General features: G+C 41.3%; 1 protein-coding gene across 2 annotated transcripts; it reads left to right on the top strand.

Moving 5' to 3' along the window:
* Nucleotides 1–1,967: 1,967 nt before the first annotated feature.
* Nucleotides 1,968–17,631, top strand: RAB22A (RAB22A, member RAS oncogene family). Of its 2 annotated transcripts, XM_038750193.1 has the most exons (8): nt 1,968–2,227; nt 6,079–6,158; nt 12,345–12,426; nt 12,673–12,744; nt 12,833–12,939; nt 15,208–15,317; nt 15,932–15,973; nt 16,105–17,631. In XM_038750193.1, the coding sequence occupies exons 1-8, from the start codon at nt 2,192–2,194 to the stop codon at nt 16,260–16,262; spliced, it is 687 nt and encodes a 228-aa protein (XP_038606121.1). In that variant the 5' UTR covers nt 1,968–2,191; the 3' UTR covers nt 16,263–17,631. The 2 variants fall into 2 exon arrangements, with proteins under 2 accessions (XP_038606121.1, XP_038606122.1); XM_038750194.1 differs by having other exon boundaries at nt 15,932–16,197.
* The last annotated feature ends 2,547 nt before the right edge of the window (nt 17,632–20,178 follow it).

Below are 20,178 nucleotides of genomic sequence, written 5' to 3' on the forward strand. Positions count from 1 at the left end.
TTCATTCATTCATTCATTCATTCATTCATTCATTCAATCGTATTTATTGAGCGCTTACTGTGTGCAGAGCACTGTACTAAGCGCTTGGGAAGTTTAAGTTGGCAACTTATAGAGACGGTCCCTACCCAACAGTGGGCTCACACTTCTCTGGGCCTCAGTTCCCTCATCTGTAAAATGGGGATTCAGACTGTGAGCCCCACGTGGGACAACCTGATCTCCTTGTATCCTCCCCAGCGCTTAGAGCAGTGCTTTGCACATAGTAAGCGCTTAACAAATGCCATCATTATTATTATTTTCTGTGCCTCAGTTCCCTCCTCCCCAGCGCTTAGAGCAGTGCTTTGCACATAGTAAGCGCTTAACAAATACCATCATTATTATTATTGTCTGTGCCTCAGTTCCCTCCTCCCCAGCGCTTAGAGCAGTGCTTTGCACATAGTAAGCGCTTAATCAATCAATCGTATTTATTGAGCACTTACTGTGTGCAGAGCACTGTACTAAGCACTTGAGAAGTACAAGTTGGCAACATATAGAGACAGTCCCTACCCAACAGCGGGCTCACAGTCTAAAAGGGGGAGACAGAGAACAAAACCAAACATGCTAACAAAATAAAATAAATAGAATAGATATGTACAAGTAAAATCAATAAATAGAGTAATAAATATGTACAAACATATATACATATATACAGGTGCTGTGGGGAAGGGAAAGAGGTAAGATGGGGGGATGGAGAGGGGGATGAGGGGAGAGGAAGGGAGGGGCTCAGTCTGGGAAGGCCTCCTGGAGGAGGTGAGCTCTCAGTAGGGCCTTGAAGGGAGGAAGAGAGCTAGCTTGGCGAATGGGCAGAGGGAGGGCTTAATCAATCAATCAATCAATCGTATTTATTGAGCAATTACTGTGTGCAGAGCACCGTACTAAGCGCTTGGGAAGTACAAGCTGGCAACATATAGAGACAGTCCCTACCCAACAGCGGGCTCACAGTCTAAAAGGGGGAGACGGAGAACAATACCAAACATACTAACAAAATAAAATAAATAGAATACATATGTACAAGTAAAATAAATAAATAAATAGTGTAATAAATATGTACAAACATATATACATATATACAGGTGCTATGGGGAAGGGAAGGAGGTAAAATGTGGGGGATGGAGAGGGGGATGAGGGGGAGAGGAAGGAAGGGGCTCAGTGTGGGAAGGCCTCCTGGAGGAGGTGAAGGGAGGAAGAGAGCGAGCTTGGCGGAATGCCATTATTATTATTATTATTATTATGGGCAGAGGGAGGGCTTAACAGATGCCATCATTATTATTATTGTCTGCGTGTCATCTGTAAAATCTGTGAGCTCCCCGTGGGACAACCTGATCCCGCTGTAACCTCCCCAGCGCTTAGAACAGTGCTTTGCACATAGTAAGCGCTTAATAAATGCTAATTTAAAAAGAAAAATAAAGGAGGGAAGGAGCGAAGCCTCGCGTTCGGGCGTCCTGGTGTCGGCTCTGTCTCCCCCTTCTAGACTGTGAGCCCGCTGTTGGGTAGGGACTGTCTCTATGTGTTAACGACTTGTAGTTCCCAAGCGCTTAGCCTAGTGCTCTGCACACAGTCAGCGCTCGATCAATAGGATTGATTGATTGATTGACTGATTGAGGGGTCGGAGAATTGGAGGGGGAAGCGCTTAATAAATGCTAATTTATTTATTTTTTTTAAAGAGAGGGAAGGAGCGAAGCCTCGCGTTCGGGCGTCCTGGTGTCGAGTCTGTCTCCCCCTTCTAGACTGTGAGCCCGCTGTTGGGTAGGGACTGTCTCTATGTGTTAACGACTTGTAGTTCCCAAGCGCTTAGCCTAGTGCTCTGCACACAGTCAGCGCTCAATAAATACGATTGATTGATTGATTATTGATTGATTGATTGAGGGGGCGGAGAGTTGGAGGGGGAGGAGAGGTCAGGTGACTGAGTGGGCCGCCCCAAGATGGCGGCGGCGGCGACGGTTCGTCAGGGCCCGGGCGGCAGGTCCCGCGGTTGCTGCTGAGGGGGAAGACGAGGGCCGGGCCGGGCCGGGCAGGGCGACGGGGGCCGCGTGAGGGAGAGGACGAGAGCGCCGGCGCGCCGGGGCCGGCCGTGCCCCGGTTGCCGGGGGATGCTTGTGCTGGGCCCGGCCTCTCCCCCGCTGTAGGGCGGCGGCGGCGGCCCCGGCCCCCGGACATGGCGCTGAGGGAGCTGAAAGTCTGCCTGCTGGGGGTAAGTCGGCGGCAGCCCACATTCCTTCCGTCGTATTTATTTTTTTAAAGGCATTTATTAAGCGCTTATGAGGTGATCAGGTTGTCCCACAGGGCGCTCACAGTCTTCCATTTTACAGATGAGGTCACTGAGGGCCTGAGAATGATGGCATTTATTAAGCACTTAACTGTGCGCAAAGCACTGCTCTAAGCGCCGGGGAGGTTACGAGGTGATCAGGTTGTCCCACGGGGGGCTCACAGTCTTCCATTTTACAGATGAGGGCCTGAGAATGATGGCATTTATTAAGCCCTTACTATACGCAAAGCACTGCTCTAAGCGCCGAGGAGGTTATAAGGTGATCAGGTTGTCCCACAGGGCGCTCACAGTCTTCCATTTTACAGATGAGGTCACTGAGGGCCTGAGAATGATGGCATTTATTAAGCCCTTACTATGCGCAAAGCACTGTTCCAAGCGCTGGGGAGGTTACGAGGTGATCGGGTTGTCCCACCGGGGGCTCGCAGTCTTCCATTTTACAGATGAGGTCACTGAGGCCCAGAGACTGATGGCGTTTATTAAGCCCTTACTATGCGCAAAGCACTGCTCTAAGCCCTGGGGAGGTTACGAGGTGATCAGGTTGTCCCACGGGGGACTCACAGTCTTCCATTTTACAGATGAGGTCACTGAGGCCCGAGAATGATGGCATTTATTAAACACAATGCGCAAAGCACTGTTCTAAGCGCCGGGGAGGTTACAGGGTGATCAGGTTGTCCCACCGGGGCCTCACAGTCTTCCATTTTACAGATGAGGTCACTGAGGGCCTCAGAATGATGGCATTTATTAAGCCCTTACTATGTGCAAAGCACTGTTCTAAGCGCTGGGGAGGTTACAAGGTGATCAGGTTGTCCCACGGGGGACTCACAGTCTTCCATTTTACAGATGAGGTTACTGAGGCCCTGAGAATGATGGCATTTATTAAGCCCTTACTATGCGCAAAGCACTGTTCCAAGCGCTGGAGAGGTTACAAGGTGATCAGGTTGTCCCACCGGGGACTCACAGTCTTCCATTTTACAGATGAGGTCACTGAGGGCCTGAGAATGATGGCATTTATTAAGCACTTACTATGCGCAAAGCACTGCTCTAAGCGCCGAGGAGGTTATAAGGTGATCAGGTTGTCCCACCGGGGGCTCACAGTCTTCCATTTTACAGATGAGGTCACTGAGAGCCTGAGAATGATGGCATTTATTAAGCCCTTACTATGTGCAAAGCACTGTTCTAAGCGCTGGGGAGGTTACGAGGTGATCAGGTTGTCCCACCGGGGGCTCACAGTCTTCCATTTTACAGATCAATCAATCAATCGTATTTATTGAGCGCTTACTGTGTGCCGAGCACCGTACTAAGCGCTTGGGAAGTACAGGTTGGCAACATATTGAGGCAGTCCCTACCCAACAGTGGGCTCACAGTCTAAAAGGGGGAGACGGAGAACAAAACCAAACATACTAACATAATAAAATAAATAGAATAGATATGTACAAGTGAAATCAATCAGTAGAGTAATAAATATGTACAAACATATATACATATATACAGGTGCTGTGGGGAAGGGACCCACGTTGTCCCACAGGGGGCTCACAGTCTTCCATTTTACAGATGAAGTCACTGAGGGCCTGAGAATGATGGCATTTATTAAGCCCTTACTATCTGCAAAGCACTGTTCTAAGCGCTGGGGAGGTTACAAGGTGATCAGGTTGTCCCACGGGGGGCTCACAGTCTCAATCCCCATTTTACAGATGAGGTAACTGAGGCACAGAGAAGTGAAGTGACTTGCCCAAAGTCACACAGCTGACAGTTGGCAGAGCCGGCATTTGAATCCATGACCTCTGACTCCAAAGCCCGGGCTCTTTCCGTTGAGCCATGCTGCTTCTCCAGAGAAGATAAGTGACTTGCCCAAAGTCACACAGCTGACAAGTGGTGGAGCCGGGATTTGAACCCATGACCTCTGACTCCAAAGCCCGGGCTCTTTCTACTGAGCCACGCTGCTGTGCGCTAAGCGCTTGGGAAGTACAAGTCGGCAGGCCCCGACTTGTTGCCGACTTGTACTTCCCAAGCGCTTAGTACAGTGCTCTGCACAGAGTAAGCGCTCAGTAAATACGATTGATTGATTGATTGATTGACCGCCCCGGGGAGCCCACCACCCGGGGTCCAGCCCCAGGGTGAACCCTTCACCAAACCCAGCGGGACCCCCCTCTTCCTCCCTCCTTTCCTCCCTCATTCCCTCACCCACCGCCTAGAGAAGGAAGCAACGTGGCTCAGTGGAGTCAGAGGTCGTGGGTTCTAATTCCGCCTCTGCCACTTGTCAGCTGGGTGACTTTCCCTCGGTTCCCTCATCTGTAAAATAGGCAGTAAGACAGTGAGCCTCGCGTGGGACAACCTGATTACCTTGTAATAATAATAATTGTGGTATTTGGTAAGCGCTTACTGTGGGCAAAGCACTGTTCTAAAAGCTGGGGAGGATACAAGGTGATCAAGTTGTCCCGTGTGGGGCTCACAGTCTTAATCCCCATTTTACAGATGTGGGAACTGAGGCACAGAGAAGTCAAGTGATTTATCCAAAGTCACACAGCTAACAAGCGGCGGAGACGGGATTTGAACCCGTGACCTCCCACTCCCAAGCCCATGCTCTTTCCACCTGCTTCTACCCAAGGGCTTAGAACAATGCTTGGCACATAGTAAACGCTTAAAAAAGACCATCATTATTACTATTATTATTATTGTTGTTGTTACCAGAGCCCCGACCCCTGGCCGACCCTCCCGCGACAACTTTGGGGGCCTGACTTCAGGTTTCCTCAGCAGGCTACAAGACGATGAACAAAAGTTTCAAGTTTTTCTCTCCCCTCCCTTTTCACCTCCTTTACCCTTCCCTCCCTTCTGTAGTGAGGGCAGGGGATGTTACCCTGGCCTCCACTTTTTCTTTTCCGGACTCACCCCAGAAAAGGGAGATTAATCATCACGTTTTTGTGCCTTGACTGGCACCCGGCACTCCCTTTTCCTCCCTTTAATTTGGGTAAAGTGCGTAGATCAAATGTCACATAATTGTGGATAACTTTTAAATCGTGGCAGGAAGTTTTCTCGTTTTAATGGGTGTGTAGCCCCTGGAGTGTGTGTAACTTTTCATCTCAAAATAGCGCTTTCTCCATTAAATGGTAGTTAGGAATTAGCCACACCCTCGAGAACATATTTTGTGAGATTGGGTCTTTCCATTACTACCTGAGCTAGAAGAGTGAACGTTTCTGAGAGCACATTCAAATTTCAATTTACAAATATATTGACATGAACGGTTTGAAGGCTAAGAATAAATTTCTTATCAGATTGAAGCATCAGCTTCCTGTCTGAAACTCTTTATGATTTTTTGGAAGATACTTTTGCCTCCATGAGAACGGGTACAATCATGTTTTAAGTAATGTCTAAAATGTGGGTGTTTAGCAAAAGGCAGTTACATTAAATAGGGTGTGCCGGGAGTATGCAGACTTACTCAGATCACTTCAGGCGGGCACTCTCGATTTGCTTATGTATTTCCCAGTATAAAATCTTACATTTCCCAAGGCAGGAACTCAAGTTTAGCCCTAAATTATATTCACTTTTAAAAGTCCATCATCTGAAGATACTTAACAAACCTCCCTTTTTTATATAAGACATCTGTATCTGTTTTGAGATTTCATTTAATCACCGTGTTCAGTTTTAATGACAACCTCCTTTGTTGTCACAACTTCTGAAGCTTTGTTCTTTAAATGTTTTCCAGAAGTACTTACCTTGTGTCAAAAGATGGGTATCAGTGTACAGTAGATAACTGTCACTAACAAAATTACTTTTTTCAGGACACAGGAGTAGGCAAATCAAGTATCGTATGGCGCTTTGTCGAAGACAGTTTTGATCCAAACATCAATCCAACAATAGGGTAAGAAATGAATAAATGTGTATAAGTAAACATTTGAAAAGATGCTTTGTGTCATATTCCATCTCTGCCAAATTCTGATCTTGTGAAAGAGAGATTGTTATACATCATTTTTAATAATGTCCATGAAATTATGGTGGTTTTGATTTTTAGATCTAAATATCTTCAACTCTTTCAAATGAATGATTCAGATTTAATGACAATCAAGGATAACATTTTATTTGGTATTGCTATTCGTAAACTCCAGTAATCATTCTACTGGTTGTTTTCTAATTATAACGATTATAATTTATCACCCAAGTATCAGCTCCATTCATTTGAAAATGTGGTTTTCCCCATACTGTATAACCATTAGTGGCTGTTTCGCATGACAGTTATCCTTTGATTAATAGTGAGATTGCCATATTGTAGTTAGAAGTTTTATGCTGCTGGAGAAGTTGACCCAAGAAGAATTGGTAGCTCTAGTTGTCACTTTATTGGTACAGTTATTGAATTCCCTGCTCTATATGCAAGTCCCCCATAAAATTCCCACAGGTGGAAGGGTATAAGGTTAAGCCTATAGGATTAAGTCTTTGCTTCTGTTTTAAGGGTGACTGCCCTTGCAGAATCCTTAGGAAAAGAAAACTTGTGGATACAACCTTTTCTTGAAGTGCCTCCAGGTAAGCAAGGATTGGCAGTCAGTCAGTCTTGCATGGAAAATCTCCAAAAGTGATTGAAGACCTCAGCGGATGATTTTGATGATTCATTAAATGACACACTTCCCACAGAGCCAGATCTGAAATTTTGCAACCCAAATAATTCCAAAAAACCTTTTTTGGAGCAAGAGCTGTCACCTTTTAAATATTTATAAAATCAGGATTCTCACCACTTTTTGAAGTGATGGTGGAGGTGGGGGGGTGACTTTAAAGTTGGCCCGATTTTTAAGTTCACCTTAAATGTGCAGAACTGCTTAACAGGTTAATCCAGCACTTTGGTAAACTCCAGTGTAGAAATCTTAAATTCTGAGGATTTGGGCATATCAGGACTTTTTTTTTTCCCACCAGATTAATACATAGCTCTTTCCCCTTTCCTCCGACACAATACGTGCTCTTGGTACATGCCTTTTCCCACCCACTCATCTTGCTTATGCTCAGTTCTCTCACTATCTTGTCCTGACCTCTCCCTTGCAACAGTAGCCAGTGCCATTACCAGCGATCGGAGACTGTTCCCTTGGGAAGGTATTCTGATCAGTGGGTGAGATGGAACCTCCTTAGCCCAAGACTCTGTTTCCCTTTGGAGAGGAGAAATAGCTCAAACTGAATGAATGGCCTCAGATTAAGGTGATATACCAGCAGAACATGTACAAGAAGAAAGCAACCCCAGAAACTGCTGGTAAAAATCTTCCATGTTTTTGAGGTCATCCTGCACCTTGACCTACAGGATCAAAAATAAAAATGTAACACATTGTGACAAAAAATTTTTTCCCCTGGGAAAAAAAATCTTCAGTATTTTCATTAGTTTGCTGTGAACAGTCTAGAGGTAATAACACTTCATGAGACACACAAAGGTCTACCCATTTTGCATGGAAATTATCCTTAACTTTGAAAATCCTAGAGGCCTTCCCTGACTAATCAAATATGTACTAAACGTTACCTCTTACAGAGCACTACAATTAATAGCATTTGGAAAACATATGAACTTGCTCCTTGAAAAAATTAAGTGACTGATTCAGACATTCATAAACAGATGACACAACAAATTAGCACTTTGCACACAGATACTTATTAAAGGCTGTTGATAATAACTTTACACAACAAACCTCCCCCAAGTGTTTACATTTGCGTGCATTTTATTAGATCTGATTGCTTTGGGTGCAAGTATGCGCTTCTCTGAAATTGGACTAGGAAGGTATTTTTCAACACTTTCATTTATGGATGGGCTGTGGAGGAGGTGGCATATCAGAAGGTCTTTGAAAACAGAACAATAGAACCTTTGGAAATATGTATTCCAGGTCTAAGGGTGAGGTATTTCTGGTTTGAGGGGAGGGAGTAACAGCTGAGGAGTAAGAAAGAACAAGAGGACATGCAAAGGAAGTCAGTTATTGGAATCTGAGGTCAGAGATGTTAGGAGTACAGTTTAAGGCTTGTGGACAGCAAGAAGGTTGACCAAATGATGGAAAACTGATGGTAGCTAAAGAACTGACATTATAACAACGTTCAACAGTATTGACTTTGTAAAGCAATTAAAATACTGCTTGTCATATGTTCTCTGTCACTGCCTAGGTGTGCTGTCTAAGACAGATGTTTTGTTGGTGCCTTATCTCAGTGCCACTCAGGCTCTTGTTGCTGTTTGCTAATTAGACATAGCGCTATTATCAACTGGGAGGTGTAAACAAATATATTTTCTGAGTCCTGATTATCTGAGCCTTGGCAAAAGCAGTTTGGATAGAGTACTGGCCAAAGTGAGTCAAACTGGGAAGACTTGTTGGGGAGGAAGCCGGCACATTGTGCAGTCCATAAATTTAGAATAATAATATAAGGGAGGTATTTTTTCCAAGCACTAGGATAGATTCAGTCGGATCAGATACCGTTTCTCTCCCACATGGTCCTCAAGGCCTAAGGGGGAGAGAGAGTGAGTATATAATCCCCATTTTTACTGATGGGGAAAGTTAGGTACAGAGAAATTAGGTGATTGACCATGGTTACATAACAGGCAAGTGGCAGAGCCGGGATTAGAACCCAGGTCTCCTGGCTCCCAGGTCTGTGCCGTTTATACTAGGCAGAGGCAGACAGGTTAAAGAATGGGGAATATGGGAAGACAGGAATGTAGTGGAGAAAAAACTAGATGAATGAGAAGCCAATATTTTCCTTTTGAGAACATGGGTAAAATATGGGTGTGAATTTTATTTTGTGGGGAAAAGGCAATCAGGGCTGGGCTGTGGAAATAAGCAGGCTAGAAAGGCCCAGAAATTCTCACTTGGGTCTACTGTAGACCTGAGAATAATGAGGTAGCCGTGTCCAAAATACCATTGGACAAAATCAGTGGCTGTGTTCCAATTGCCTCCCATTGAATTGAATTATGAGGTAGAAAAACCTGCCCAAAATACTGTTGGGCAAAAACAATGGCCACGCCCCCACCCAAAGTGGTTCATTGTGGACAGGGAATGTATCTGTTTAGTGTTGTTTATTTACACTCAGTAGATGATCATTAAATGCCATTAACATAATCTAATTCTGCTGCAGTGATGTAATTTATTCCCCTCTGTTTGATAATCTTCTCCTCTACTATGGTGCTTCATTTATTCAATTGTATTTATTGAGTGCTTACTGTGCGCAGAGCACTGTACTAAGTGCTTGGGAGAAACCCAAGGTCGTATAAGCTTACACAATGCTCAGCCATGTTCCCTGCCCAAAACAAGTCTGGGTTGTAAACAGTTTAATTGGAAAGCTTCTAAATTTAAGATGTGATTGTTCTCCAGCCTGCAGAAGCTCCCCATGCTTTTGTTTAAGCACATTGTTTGAATTTTACATGTCTTTTATTTGACAAATCCCATAAGCGTCCTTTAGAGCACTAAACAGCTAAATGAAACAGACGTTTTAGAGGGCATCTGAAAATTCTTTCTATGATAAATCTCGGTCATTTTTCTAATTTTACGTTCTCTCCTGCCGGAAGTGTAATGTTACACTTCCACAGCTAAGAATTAATGTAGCTGTGCTTCCATCAATAATAATTGTGGTATTAAGCACTATACCAAGTGCTAGAGTAGATAGAAGACAATCAGGCCCCATATGGGGTTCACAGTCTGTGTGAGGAAGAACAGGTATTGAATCCCAATTTTGCAGATGAGGGAGCTGAAGCACAGAGACATTAAGTGACTTGCTCAGGGTCACACAGCAGGTAAGTAGCAGAGCTGGATTTAGAACCCGGGTCCTCTTAATCAGGTCCATGCTGTTTCCATTAGGCCACACTGCTTCCCCTTAAGGGCTAAATAATAATGTCAGTGGCTTAGTAGCTGGGACCCTGTAATTCTAATCTTCAACAGAAAACTTATTGGTTTCTCATTTTGTGTATGTACACCATCTGTGCTTGCTACCACTAAATCCAAATTCTTTCCCATGGTTCAAGAAACTAAATTGGCTAGATAAAAATTGATAGATATAAACTGGTAACTATCTTTGGCTCCAATGGAGAGATGGATGGAAATCACTTCCTAATGGCTAACAAAGATTGATGGGAAGCTATATTCATGTTTTAAAAGCTTATTGGGAAAACAAGCTGTTTCCTTAGGAATACTTTATAACCAGGCATTTTTGTCTGTGAGTCTGAGTGAAAAATCCTTTCTTTCACTTTCTAACTGCCCAATACATGTAGAAAACATAAACTTCTCTTCTCATCTTGTACATTCCTGGGAATTTCAGTGTTTTAGATGCTGCTCTGTTAGCCATAATTTCATGCAAATACAGATTGGAAAATCATTAATGCTCTTTTTCCTAGCATTTGAGACCAGTATTTTGTTGCTCGTGCTTCATTGGTGTTGCAGTCAAACATTTTTAGGCTCTGTTAAGTTTGTGTTTCCTAAACCATTATTTTTATAAACAGCCTAATCTTAATGAAATGCGATGCATTTAAAATTGTGCATGTGTGGTAAAAAAAGTATGAATTACCCACAGTCCTTTCCCCACTTTTGTGTATTGTCTGTTCTCTGGTGTGCTTCTGTGACTGCCGTTTTTCCAGATCATTTTTCTCTTTGTAACGTTTCCTCTTTGCAGAGTTGCCAACTTTTCATTTTAAACAAGTGGGTGAACTTGATTCAAAAAGGCGTGATTGATTTGTTGGGGTGGAATTTTGAAGCAGGGGTAGGGGGTGTCCAGAAGGTACGGCTTCCACAGCCGCGACTGGGGGCTCAAATCCCTGGCATGAAACCCCCCACCCTAGGAGTGCCAAAAGACCCCAGCCAGGGCTGAAGTCCCACCACTGTCATCATCATCATCATCATCAATCGTATTTATTGAGCGCTTACTATGTGCAGAGCACTGTACTAAGCACTTGGGAAGTACAAATTGGCAACATATAGAGACAGTCCCTACCCAACAGTGGGCTCACAGTCCCACCTGGGCATCTGAGGAAAGAGGAGCTCCCATTTGACCCTGGAGCTCCTTTCAGGCCAACATAGACACCTGTTTTTCCCAACCAGATCCCACACAGTTGGGAGCCCAAGACAGAGGAACCCAGGAGAAGCCAGTAGAAACCCACCAGGATCCAGGGCTGACCTGAGGGATCCCAGCGTGCCAGTCATGGAGGGCAAAGAATGATGCCAAAAATGCTCATCCTGCACAAAAAGCTCTGAGCACTAAGTTAATGGCTTCATCTTCATAATGCCACGTAGCAGCATTGTACTAAGCAATTGGGAGAGTACAATACAACAACAAACTGACACAATCCGTGCCCGCAACGAGCTCACAGGACCCAGGTTCTCGCCAGAATCTGGAATTTGAAATTCTGACTACACTTGTGGGTTTTATCAGAATATCTGGCTATGCTTGGAGCCATTTGAGATGTGGCAGACAGGAAACAAACCATAGCTAGGGATGGTTTGGCGTGGCATGCTAATTACATTTAAGCCATAACCATTTTGTTGATTGGAGTCAGTCATCTTTAATGAGAGATAATGTAAGCTTTGATTTGTTTCTTGCTTTTACACGTGTCATGGTTAGCAGTGTTGATTTTTTTTTCTTTGAATGGTATTTAAGCGCTTACTATGTACCAGGCACTGTATTAAGCGTTAGGATAGATACAAGATCATCAGGTTGGACACAGTCCCTGTCCCATGTAGGGCTCATTGTCTTACTCCCCATTTTTCAGATGAGTAACTGAGCCATAGAGAAGTTAAGTGACTTGCCCGAGGTCACACAGCTGCAAGTGGCAGAGACAGGATTAGAACCCAGGTCTTTTAACTCCCAGGCCCGGGCTCTTTCCACTAGGCTTTGCTGATTTCCTACGGAAATAGGTGTTCTTGGAAATGACAGCTTTTGGTAATAAATATTTTTACCTGGAGTATTAACATTCAGTTAATATTGTTAAAAAGCATATAAACCTTGGAAAAAATGACGTGTTTCATGAAGCACTTTTCCTTTGAGTTTTGTTTTAATGTGAATAAAAGGATGCGAGTACTTCATTTTGAACATCTGATTACATCAAAATATCTTTCAGAGCGTCTTTTATGACGAAGACTGTCCAGTATCAAAATGAGCTACACAAATTCCTAATTTGGGATACAGCTGGACAAGAACGAGTAAGTAAATGTCAAAGTTTACTTTGTGTTTTTCCATGTCTTGACAGTTTGCTGGATTCCTTGGTATACATGGAAGTGCTTTTATTTTTCTTTGGGCAGATTAATTTTTAAATCCCCTAAGGAAAGTGTTTCATATCTTTAATGTCTTCACGTTACAGTTTTTATAAGCCTTTTTTGATTGATATTTAAAAATTGGAAATATTTGAAATAAGGGGGGGTTAGCTGAAGCTCTTTGTTTCCTTACAGTTCCGTGCCTTAGCACCAATGTACTACCGAGGCTCAGCAGCAGCTATAATAGTTTATGACATCACAAAAGAAGTAAGATTATGTTTCTTGTAACTTTCATATTACTCTTCTTTCTTTTCTATTTCATTTTGATTTATGCTTTTTTTCTACTTTACAACAGGAAACATTTTCAACGTTAAAAAATTGGGTAAAAGAGCTTCGACAGCATGGACCCCCAAATATTGTTGTAGCTATTGCAGGAAATAAGTGTGATCTTATTGATGTAAGGTAAGTTTTTATTAGAATGAGAGCTTGGAACTTAAAATACACTTTTGTTTAAAGGAAAGTCTGGGGTGTCTTAAGGAAAATATCAAAGTAGACATTTTGTTTTTTCATATACAGTTCTTTTATCTATAAAAGAGAAGCAGCGTGGCTCAGTGGAAAGAGCATGGGCTTTGGAGTCAGAGGTAATGGGTTCAAGTACCGGTTCCGCCAATTGTCAGATGTGTGACTTTGGGCAAGTCACTTAACTTCTCTGTGCCTGTTACCTCATCTGTAAAATGGGGATTAAGACTGTGAGCCCCCTGTGGGACAACCTGATCACCTTATACCTCCCCAGTGCTTAGAATAGTGCTTTGCACATAGTGAGTGCTTAATAAGTGCCATCATTATTATTATTAATATTATAAAAATACTTTTTCACTACACATTTTTGCTGGAATGTGTCAGAATAAGAAACAACCTTTCAACAGTGCCTGTATGCTTGGATACTTGGATCTGCTGTGACCCTTTGTGCATTTGATATTCCCCCCACCCTCAACCCCACAATACTTTTGTACAAAGCTATAAATTACATATCATAAATTATTTATATCAATGTCTGTCTCCCTCTCTAAACTGTAAACTCATTATGGGCTGGGAATATGTCTTCCAATTCTGTTGTATTGTCCTCTCCCAAGTGCTTAGTACAGTGCTCTGCACACTGTAAGCACTCAGTAAATACCATTGATGAGGAAGCACTCAGTAAATGCCATCTGATGCTAAATCATGACGCAGTGGCGAAAGAAATAGTTGTAGATGTGCTCTTAGTATTTGACTTAGAAAATTATAGCACAGGTTTTCCCTAACCAATCCATCAGTGGTATTTAATGAAGGTTTACCGTGTGCGGAGCGCTTGGGAAAGTACAGTAAAACTGATCTGGTAGATGTGATTCCTGCCCACAGAGATCTTATAGTCTACAGGGAAAGATATTAAAGGGGATTACAGATAGAATGAGGATGTGTTGTGGGAACATGAAGGGGGAGGGAGTTCCAGGCCTGAGGCAGGGTCTGCAAAGGTGCGACCTCACTGTAGGTATAACTAGGCTTACTAGAAGAACTTGGGGCACCCTTAATTTTATCCATACAGTTCTGGGGGCAGGGAGGCTTCCTGCACCACCCCTTGAACACAGAAATGGCTGAAAGTGGAGCCAAGGTGTTATGGTTATTTCACTTTTTGTCCTGGTGATAGTCACAGCTCCTCAAATCCGTTGAAAAGGAACCTTCCCCTTCCTCTTCGCGGTCCGTCCCTCTGCGCCACCCTCTCCCACCCTCCATACCAGGGAACCTATAGGATGTTTCAGGGACAGGGCAGATGTCAGGGTTCCCAAACTGCCACAGTGACTCGTAAATCCCATGGGGCCAGTTTATCCAGCCTCCCTGCCATTTTTAAGACTGAGCCACCATTTTTAAGACCTGCAGCTGAGCAGCAATAGCTCCAGGTTAGCCAGTCTGTCCCGACCCGATGACAGAGCTGTTGCTGCTTTGCTGTTGATTGTAGCTGTGACAGAAGACTGCAAAGGTGGTGCAAAGAGAAGGGAAAGTACACTTGGATCTGCCAGAAAGTGTGTTTTCATTACATTTTTGGATAGGACGCGATGGCAGAATAAGAGAACATTAGCCTGACAATGGGCATCTGAATGGATTCAGCATAATACAGCATATAGGCTGATTGGTTAGAAACACAGTGTTGGGCGTGGGGTATTTTCTAACACAGGCTCTGCAATAGTGCAATTCCCATGTTACAGGGAAGAATAGTTTTACCAAAAGAACCCAGTGGCACGATTAATTTGGTACTTACAGTTTTGAAGCAGGGCAATTGTCTACCCCACCCCAAACACCTAGAAAGAGGCTTGAAGTGAAGAACTGGGTGTACTCTTTTCTCATCCTTCAGAATAATTTCAGAGTTCCTGGTATGTAGAAGGGATAAATGACATTAAAAGAGTTCATTCTGAGAAAAAATATGACAGAAATTTTTGGGACCAAGGTACTTGCTACCTAAATCTTATAATACTATTGCTGATTGAAGAAACAAACTCACCTTTTTTGATCATGCAAATAGATGCATTTACTGGATAATCAGAGGTCAAGAGTTTCGAGGTTATGTGGGTTAAGATGTTTCTGTATTTTTCCTGCCATTCATTGAGGTTTCTCTTTGTAGTAATGCATTTTTGTCATGTTTTCACAAGGAAAAGCAATTTGAAATTACGATAGTTAACATTTGGTTCTCTCTTCCAGGGAAGTCATGGAAAAGGATGCTAAAGACTATGCTGATTCTATCCATGCAATATTTGTAGAGACCAGTGCTAAAAATGCAATAAATATAAATGAACTGTTTATAGAAATTAGTAAGTGCTCTTATTGGTTAATATGTTTTCTCGGTTTACAAAAGCAAAAGCCAATTATCGCAGACTGAAGTTCCTATTTTATTAGCGGTGTCCTAGCTTTGCTCTCACTGAAATGAGATTTAAGAGAGCAAGATGACTTGGCATACCTCTTATGTCATAAAATTGAAACACTGCAATATTGGAATACTTATAAATAATACTTAGTAAAAATACTTGTACTTAGTACTTATAAAAAATAAGGCTTAGAATTTGCCTACCTAGCAAATTATAGTATGAGGTAAAGCAAAGGAGTGTGTTATAGCATTAGCTTTTTGAAACTGATATTGTAAAACGTTTTTGCTCCCTTACAAAGGTCCCACCAGGTCTATTGCAAATACCATCATTATTATTATTATTATTATTATTGTGTAAGTCCTCTAATGTCAGTAGACATTACCTGGAGGTATCAAAGATGTTTTTTTTCCTGCCTTTCCATCTGCTTTTCTCCAAAAATTGATTTCAGGTTCCAAGAATAATTAAAATGAAAATGAGTATGTAGAATTTTTTTATAAATACAGTTGAGAGTTGTGAAATTTAAACGTACTAAATTCACCCCTGGCCTTTTTTTGGTCTAGGTCGAAGAATTCCATCAACTGATACCAACCCCCCAACTAGTGGTAAGGGCTTCAAACTAAGAAGGCAGGCTACGGTGCCAAAACGCAGCTGCTGTTGACTGGTACTCAGCCGTTAAGACTTGCTCCTAAAGTAGGTGGTCTTGAAAGTTAATGGGGTTTTTTTGAGTCTGTAGGATGTCTTGGATTTTCACCTGGTTCATCTTCCTACGAAAATCAACCAATTCATTCCTGGCATTGTTCACTTCCTGAAGACCGCAGTAGTGAAATTCCAGTCCACTTGGACGTCCCGACAACCAGATGGAATATGTCATCAAGTTTTTGGTCTTGCTGAAAAAGAATGTATAATTGTATTGATAGAAAATGATAAAAATGTTTAGCAATCTTGTCATCAAGATTTTATGTGATATTTTGGAAAGGGAAATACAGCACTTTCTTGGTTCTTGAAAATAGATTTTGAAATTATAGTTTTAAAATGAAGCGATTTAGCATTCCATCAAACCTTAGGAGTCTGACCATTTTAAATATTGCAGAAAATCCAAGTGGAAGGAGGGCAACTGTTAGATGTATCCAAAACTTAAGTTATGACAGGACTAATGGAAGGGATCTCAACCTCTGCTGTCCCCAAAGCACTTTTCATTTAAAGGTATTAGCAAAAACATGAATGCAAACTTAAAATCTTGGTAATTCTTTTAAAAAAAATTTTGACATAATTTATGTGTATGCAGATACATTTATACGCACTTTTTTAAAAATAAGCTCACTATCAAGTTGGTGGTAAGAGAACATAGAACAAATCAAATTTAATATTCTCAACTGACTGGCAATAAATGCAAAAATAGTGTAAATGCTGCCAATGTTTTTATTTAGCCCAAATGGTTTTGGGGAAATAACTATTTGTTGCTTAGCACATGTAAAGTTTTGTATTATATTTATGAGATCAGTACTTTAAAGTATTATAAATTATGTAAATACAGTAGCAAATTCTTAGTTTCATTCAGCACCCCATTTAACCTTGCACTGAGTCTAGGTTTACTCACCAGTTTCCAGCTGTTCTTTTTGGAAAGCGTTTGAATACACTCCCTTTGAAGGACAATTATATTGTTCTGAGAAGAGCATTTAGCACTTACTGAAAGAAATGATTTAAAATTAGCCACCTCCCCCCATCCTATCTGGGGGCACATACTAAGTTAGTCAAATATTTCACCTTAGCAGCACCCTCTACCCCTTACTGCCTTAGGCACAAAAGACAGAGCTTGAAACCCAAATTACTTGCCTGGTACTGATGAAAATTACTCATGAGTCGGGGTAAACCTCACATCTTTTACTGTAAGCAGTTCAGTTTAGCCTTCAGTATCTTTATACTGCCATTGCTAATGATAACACTCTTCTCTTCCTCCACTTCCTCCCTTAAGGACCCTAACAAGCATTTTAATAGTGTAGTTTAAGAATAAAACATTTAAATAAGCCACATCTGAAACTCCCTGGTTCATTTGAGTATTGCCCCACATTAAGTATCTTAACTGAAGAAAACAAAAGAATAAATAGGAAATGGAACTGTGTTTAATTTACAACTAAATCATGTCGTTCAAAAACCTTAGAGCCGGTCTTAAATGAATAAATGAATAATTTGAACTGTTATGGTAATTGTCTGTGATGAATTCATAATATGAGTAGGACTTAATAAAAGTTGTAATCTGAAATAAGCATTTCCTCCTCTTCTTACAATTGGAATAATTCTCTTTACCTCAAGAATGTAGCTGTACAAGTCCTGACAATATCATTTTCTCTCCCTCGGGTGTTCCTTAATGCTCCCTTATGTTTCATTGAGAGTTTGTTTAGAGATCATTGTAAACATATACTTTTAGAAATCATACCATTAGTCATCTCTGTGCTACATTAATTAGTAGTGTCCAAACTGCACTGCTTCGTCTTTAAACCCAACTCTATAAAAACAAGAACTATGGTTGTGCTGAGAAATTGGATAAAGTTTATTGAATTGAGTGCATCTATATAGATCTTCTCAGTGTTCATTGCAAAATATTCATAATACAATGAATTGATGATTTCTTGATGCTGAAGGCACTTGGTATAGGAAGATTGGAGACATTCATTTCATTTTAACTACATGTTTTGGACATGGGTAAACATGATTAACTGGTATCTATTATAGCTTTTTCCTGTATTCCCCTCTGTAAAGAGATAGCATATGTCTGTTTGCTACAGCATATTTTATTCACAAAAATGAATGACTTCAAATTTAAAATGTTCTCTATATATTTCCAAAACCACTTCCTTCTAGACCCGTTCACTTTAACTTTTTTCCAGCCGTACTATTGAAGGATACATGGATTAAAGAAAACAGAAGTATCTACCGTGCTTAGAACAGTGCTTTGCACATAGTGAGCGCTTAACAAATACCATCATCATTATTATTATCATGCTATTGAAAAAAGTTCTTGAATTATATTCCTAACCTTTTTTGATACTTCACTAAAAACCTAGTTAATCAGAAGTAAGGAGCAACCGTTCGTTTTTAAGATTACTAACCAACCCAAATGAAAAAAGGTGTAAGTATATTTTATGTTCTCTTGTTTGTACTTCATTTTTTTTATAGCCATATCCTTTACAAGTGGTCTCAAAACTGCATTAACTTAAATTCATCCTTATAAAGTTCCTCTTAGGATTCCAGGCAGTTCAGCAATTTTTCGAGACTAAAACATTACTGTCCTCAAAATATGTGTTCACTCCTTTCAGAAAAGTGGTGATGTACTCAAATTTTATTCAGTATTATAGTTTACTTAGTCTCCAGAACTCTTCTCCCCAAGTATTTTTTTATTTCACAGCTATCAATTTTTAGGGGAAAAATGACTAATGGGAAGTAATGTCACAGGTAAATATGAATTACTGTTGCTTGAAAGCACTGATTTTAACCAAATGTACTTTTAGAAACAATTTGAAACTTCCACAGTTCACTTAAAAATGATCTGTACTTCATCCAAACTCTTCTGTACCCAATTGAGGCTTACCATTTACTTAGCCGTAATCATCAAATTAATGTTGAACTATACAATTCAGAGGTACTTAATTATCATTTACATATAGTACTTTTCATAAATGGAAAACAGAAAAATGCATTAATTTGTCCTTTTTTATTTGAAGCTCATCATAAAAATACTAGATGACAGAAAAGCTGTTGATAATGTTGAGGGTCAGTGAAGAGAAAAGAAAGGTGTCTCTGAGATACATGTTTTCAGTTTAAATATATGGACAGAGAAATTTCATTTATTTTTCAGTAATTGTCTTATATCTTGATTATGGTATTGTCGTAATGGAGGAAGACAGAGCTAAGCACCCAAAATAAGCCTTCATAATCTTGAAAAATGAAAATGTCCTTTGATGTTTTAGTAGCCTCTTTCCAACTGTCAAAGTAATAATAATAATAATAAATAATGATGGCATTTGTTAAATGCTTACTATGTGCAAAGCACCGTTCTAAGCGCTGGGGAGGATACAAGGAGATCAGGTTGTCCCACGTGGGGCTCACAGTCTTAATCCCCATTTTACAGATGAGGGAACTGAGGCACAGAGAAGTTAAGTGACTTGCCCAAAGCCACACAGCTAAGTGGCAGAGCTGGGATTAGAACCCCTGACCTCTGACTCCCAAGCTTGTGCTCTTTCCAGTCACACTGTGAGTTTTTAGCCAGAAGGTGGAAAATGGATTATTTTAGGGTTGAAAAAATGTTCAGGCCACAGCTAGCTGTCATTGCCTCCGTTTTCAGAGCAAAGTGAAGTATTTGCACGTATTTACTGTGTATATATCTTATCATCCAAGTATGAGTTCTTACAAATTTTACACATTTTCTTTAGACAGAGGGTGGAAAAAACACAATATACTTTGTATAAAACTTGTCCTGGGGGCTTTATGCACCTTTCAAAAGCAATTTTGCTGATGATGGTTGTTAAGCGCTTACTATGTGCCAGGCACTGTACTAAGCGCCAGGGTGGATACAAGCAAATCAAGTTGGACACAGTCCCTGTCCCCTGTGGGGCTCAGTCTCAATCCCCATTTTACAGATGAGGTATCTGAGGCACAGAGACATGAAGTGATTTGCCCAAGGTCCTATAGCAGACAGGAGGTAGAGCTGAATTAGAACCCATGACCTTCTGACTCCCAGGCCTGTAGTCTATCCACTATGCCATGCTACTTCCCCTAATTTAGATGATTCAGATGTGTTTTCAATAGGCTA

The sequence above is a fragment of the Tachyglossus aculeatus genome, chromosome 8, assembly GCF_015852505.1.
Source record: "Tachyglossus aculeatus isolate mTacAcu1 chromosome 8, mTacAcu1.pri, whole genome shotgun sequence".
Classification (NCBI taxonomy): domain Eukaryota; kingdom Metazoa; phylum Chordata; class Mammalia; order Monotremata; family Tachyglossidae; genus Tachyglossus; species Tachyglossus aculeatus.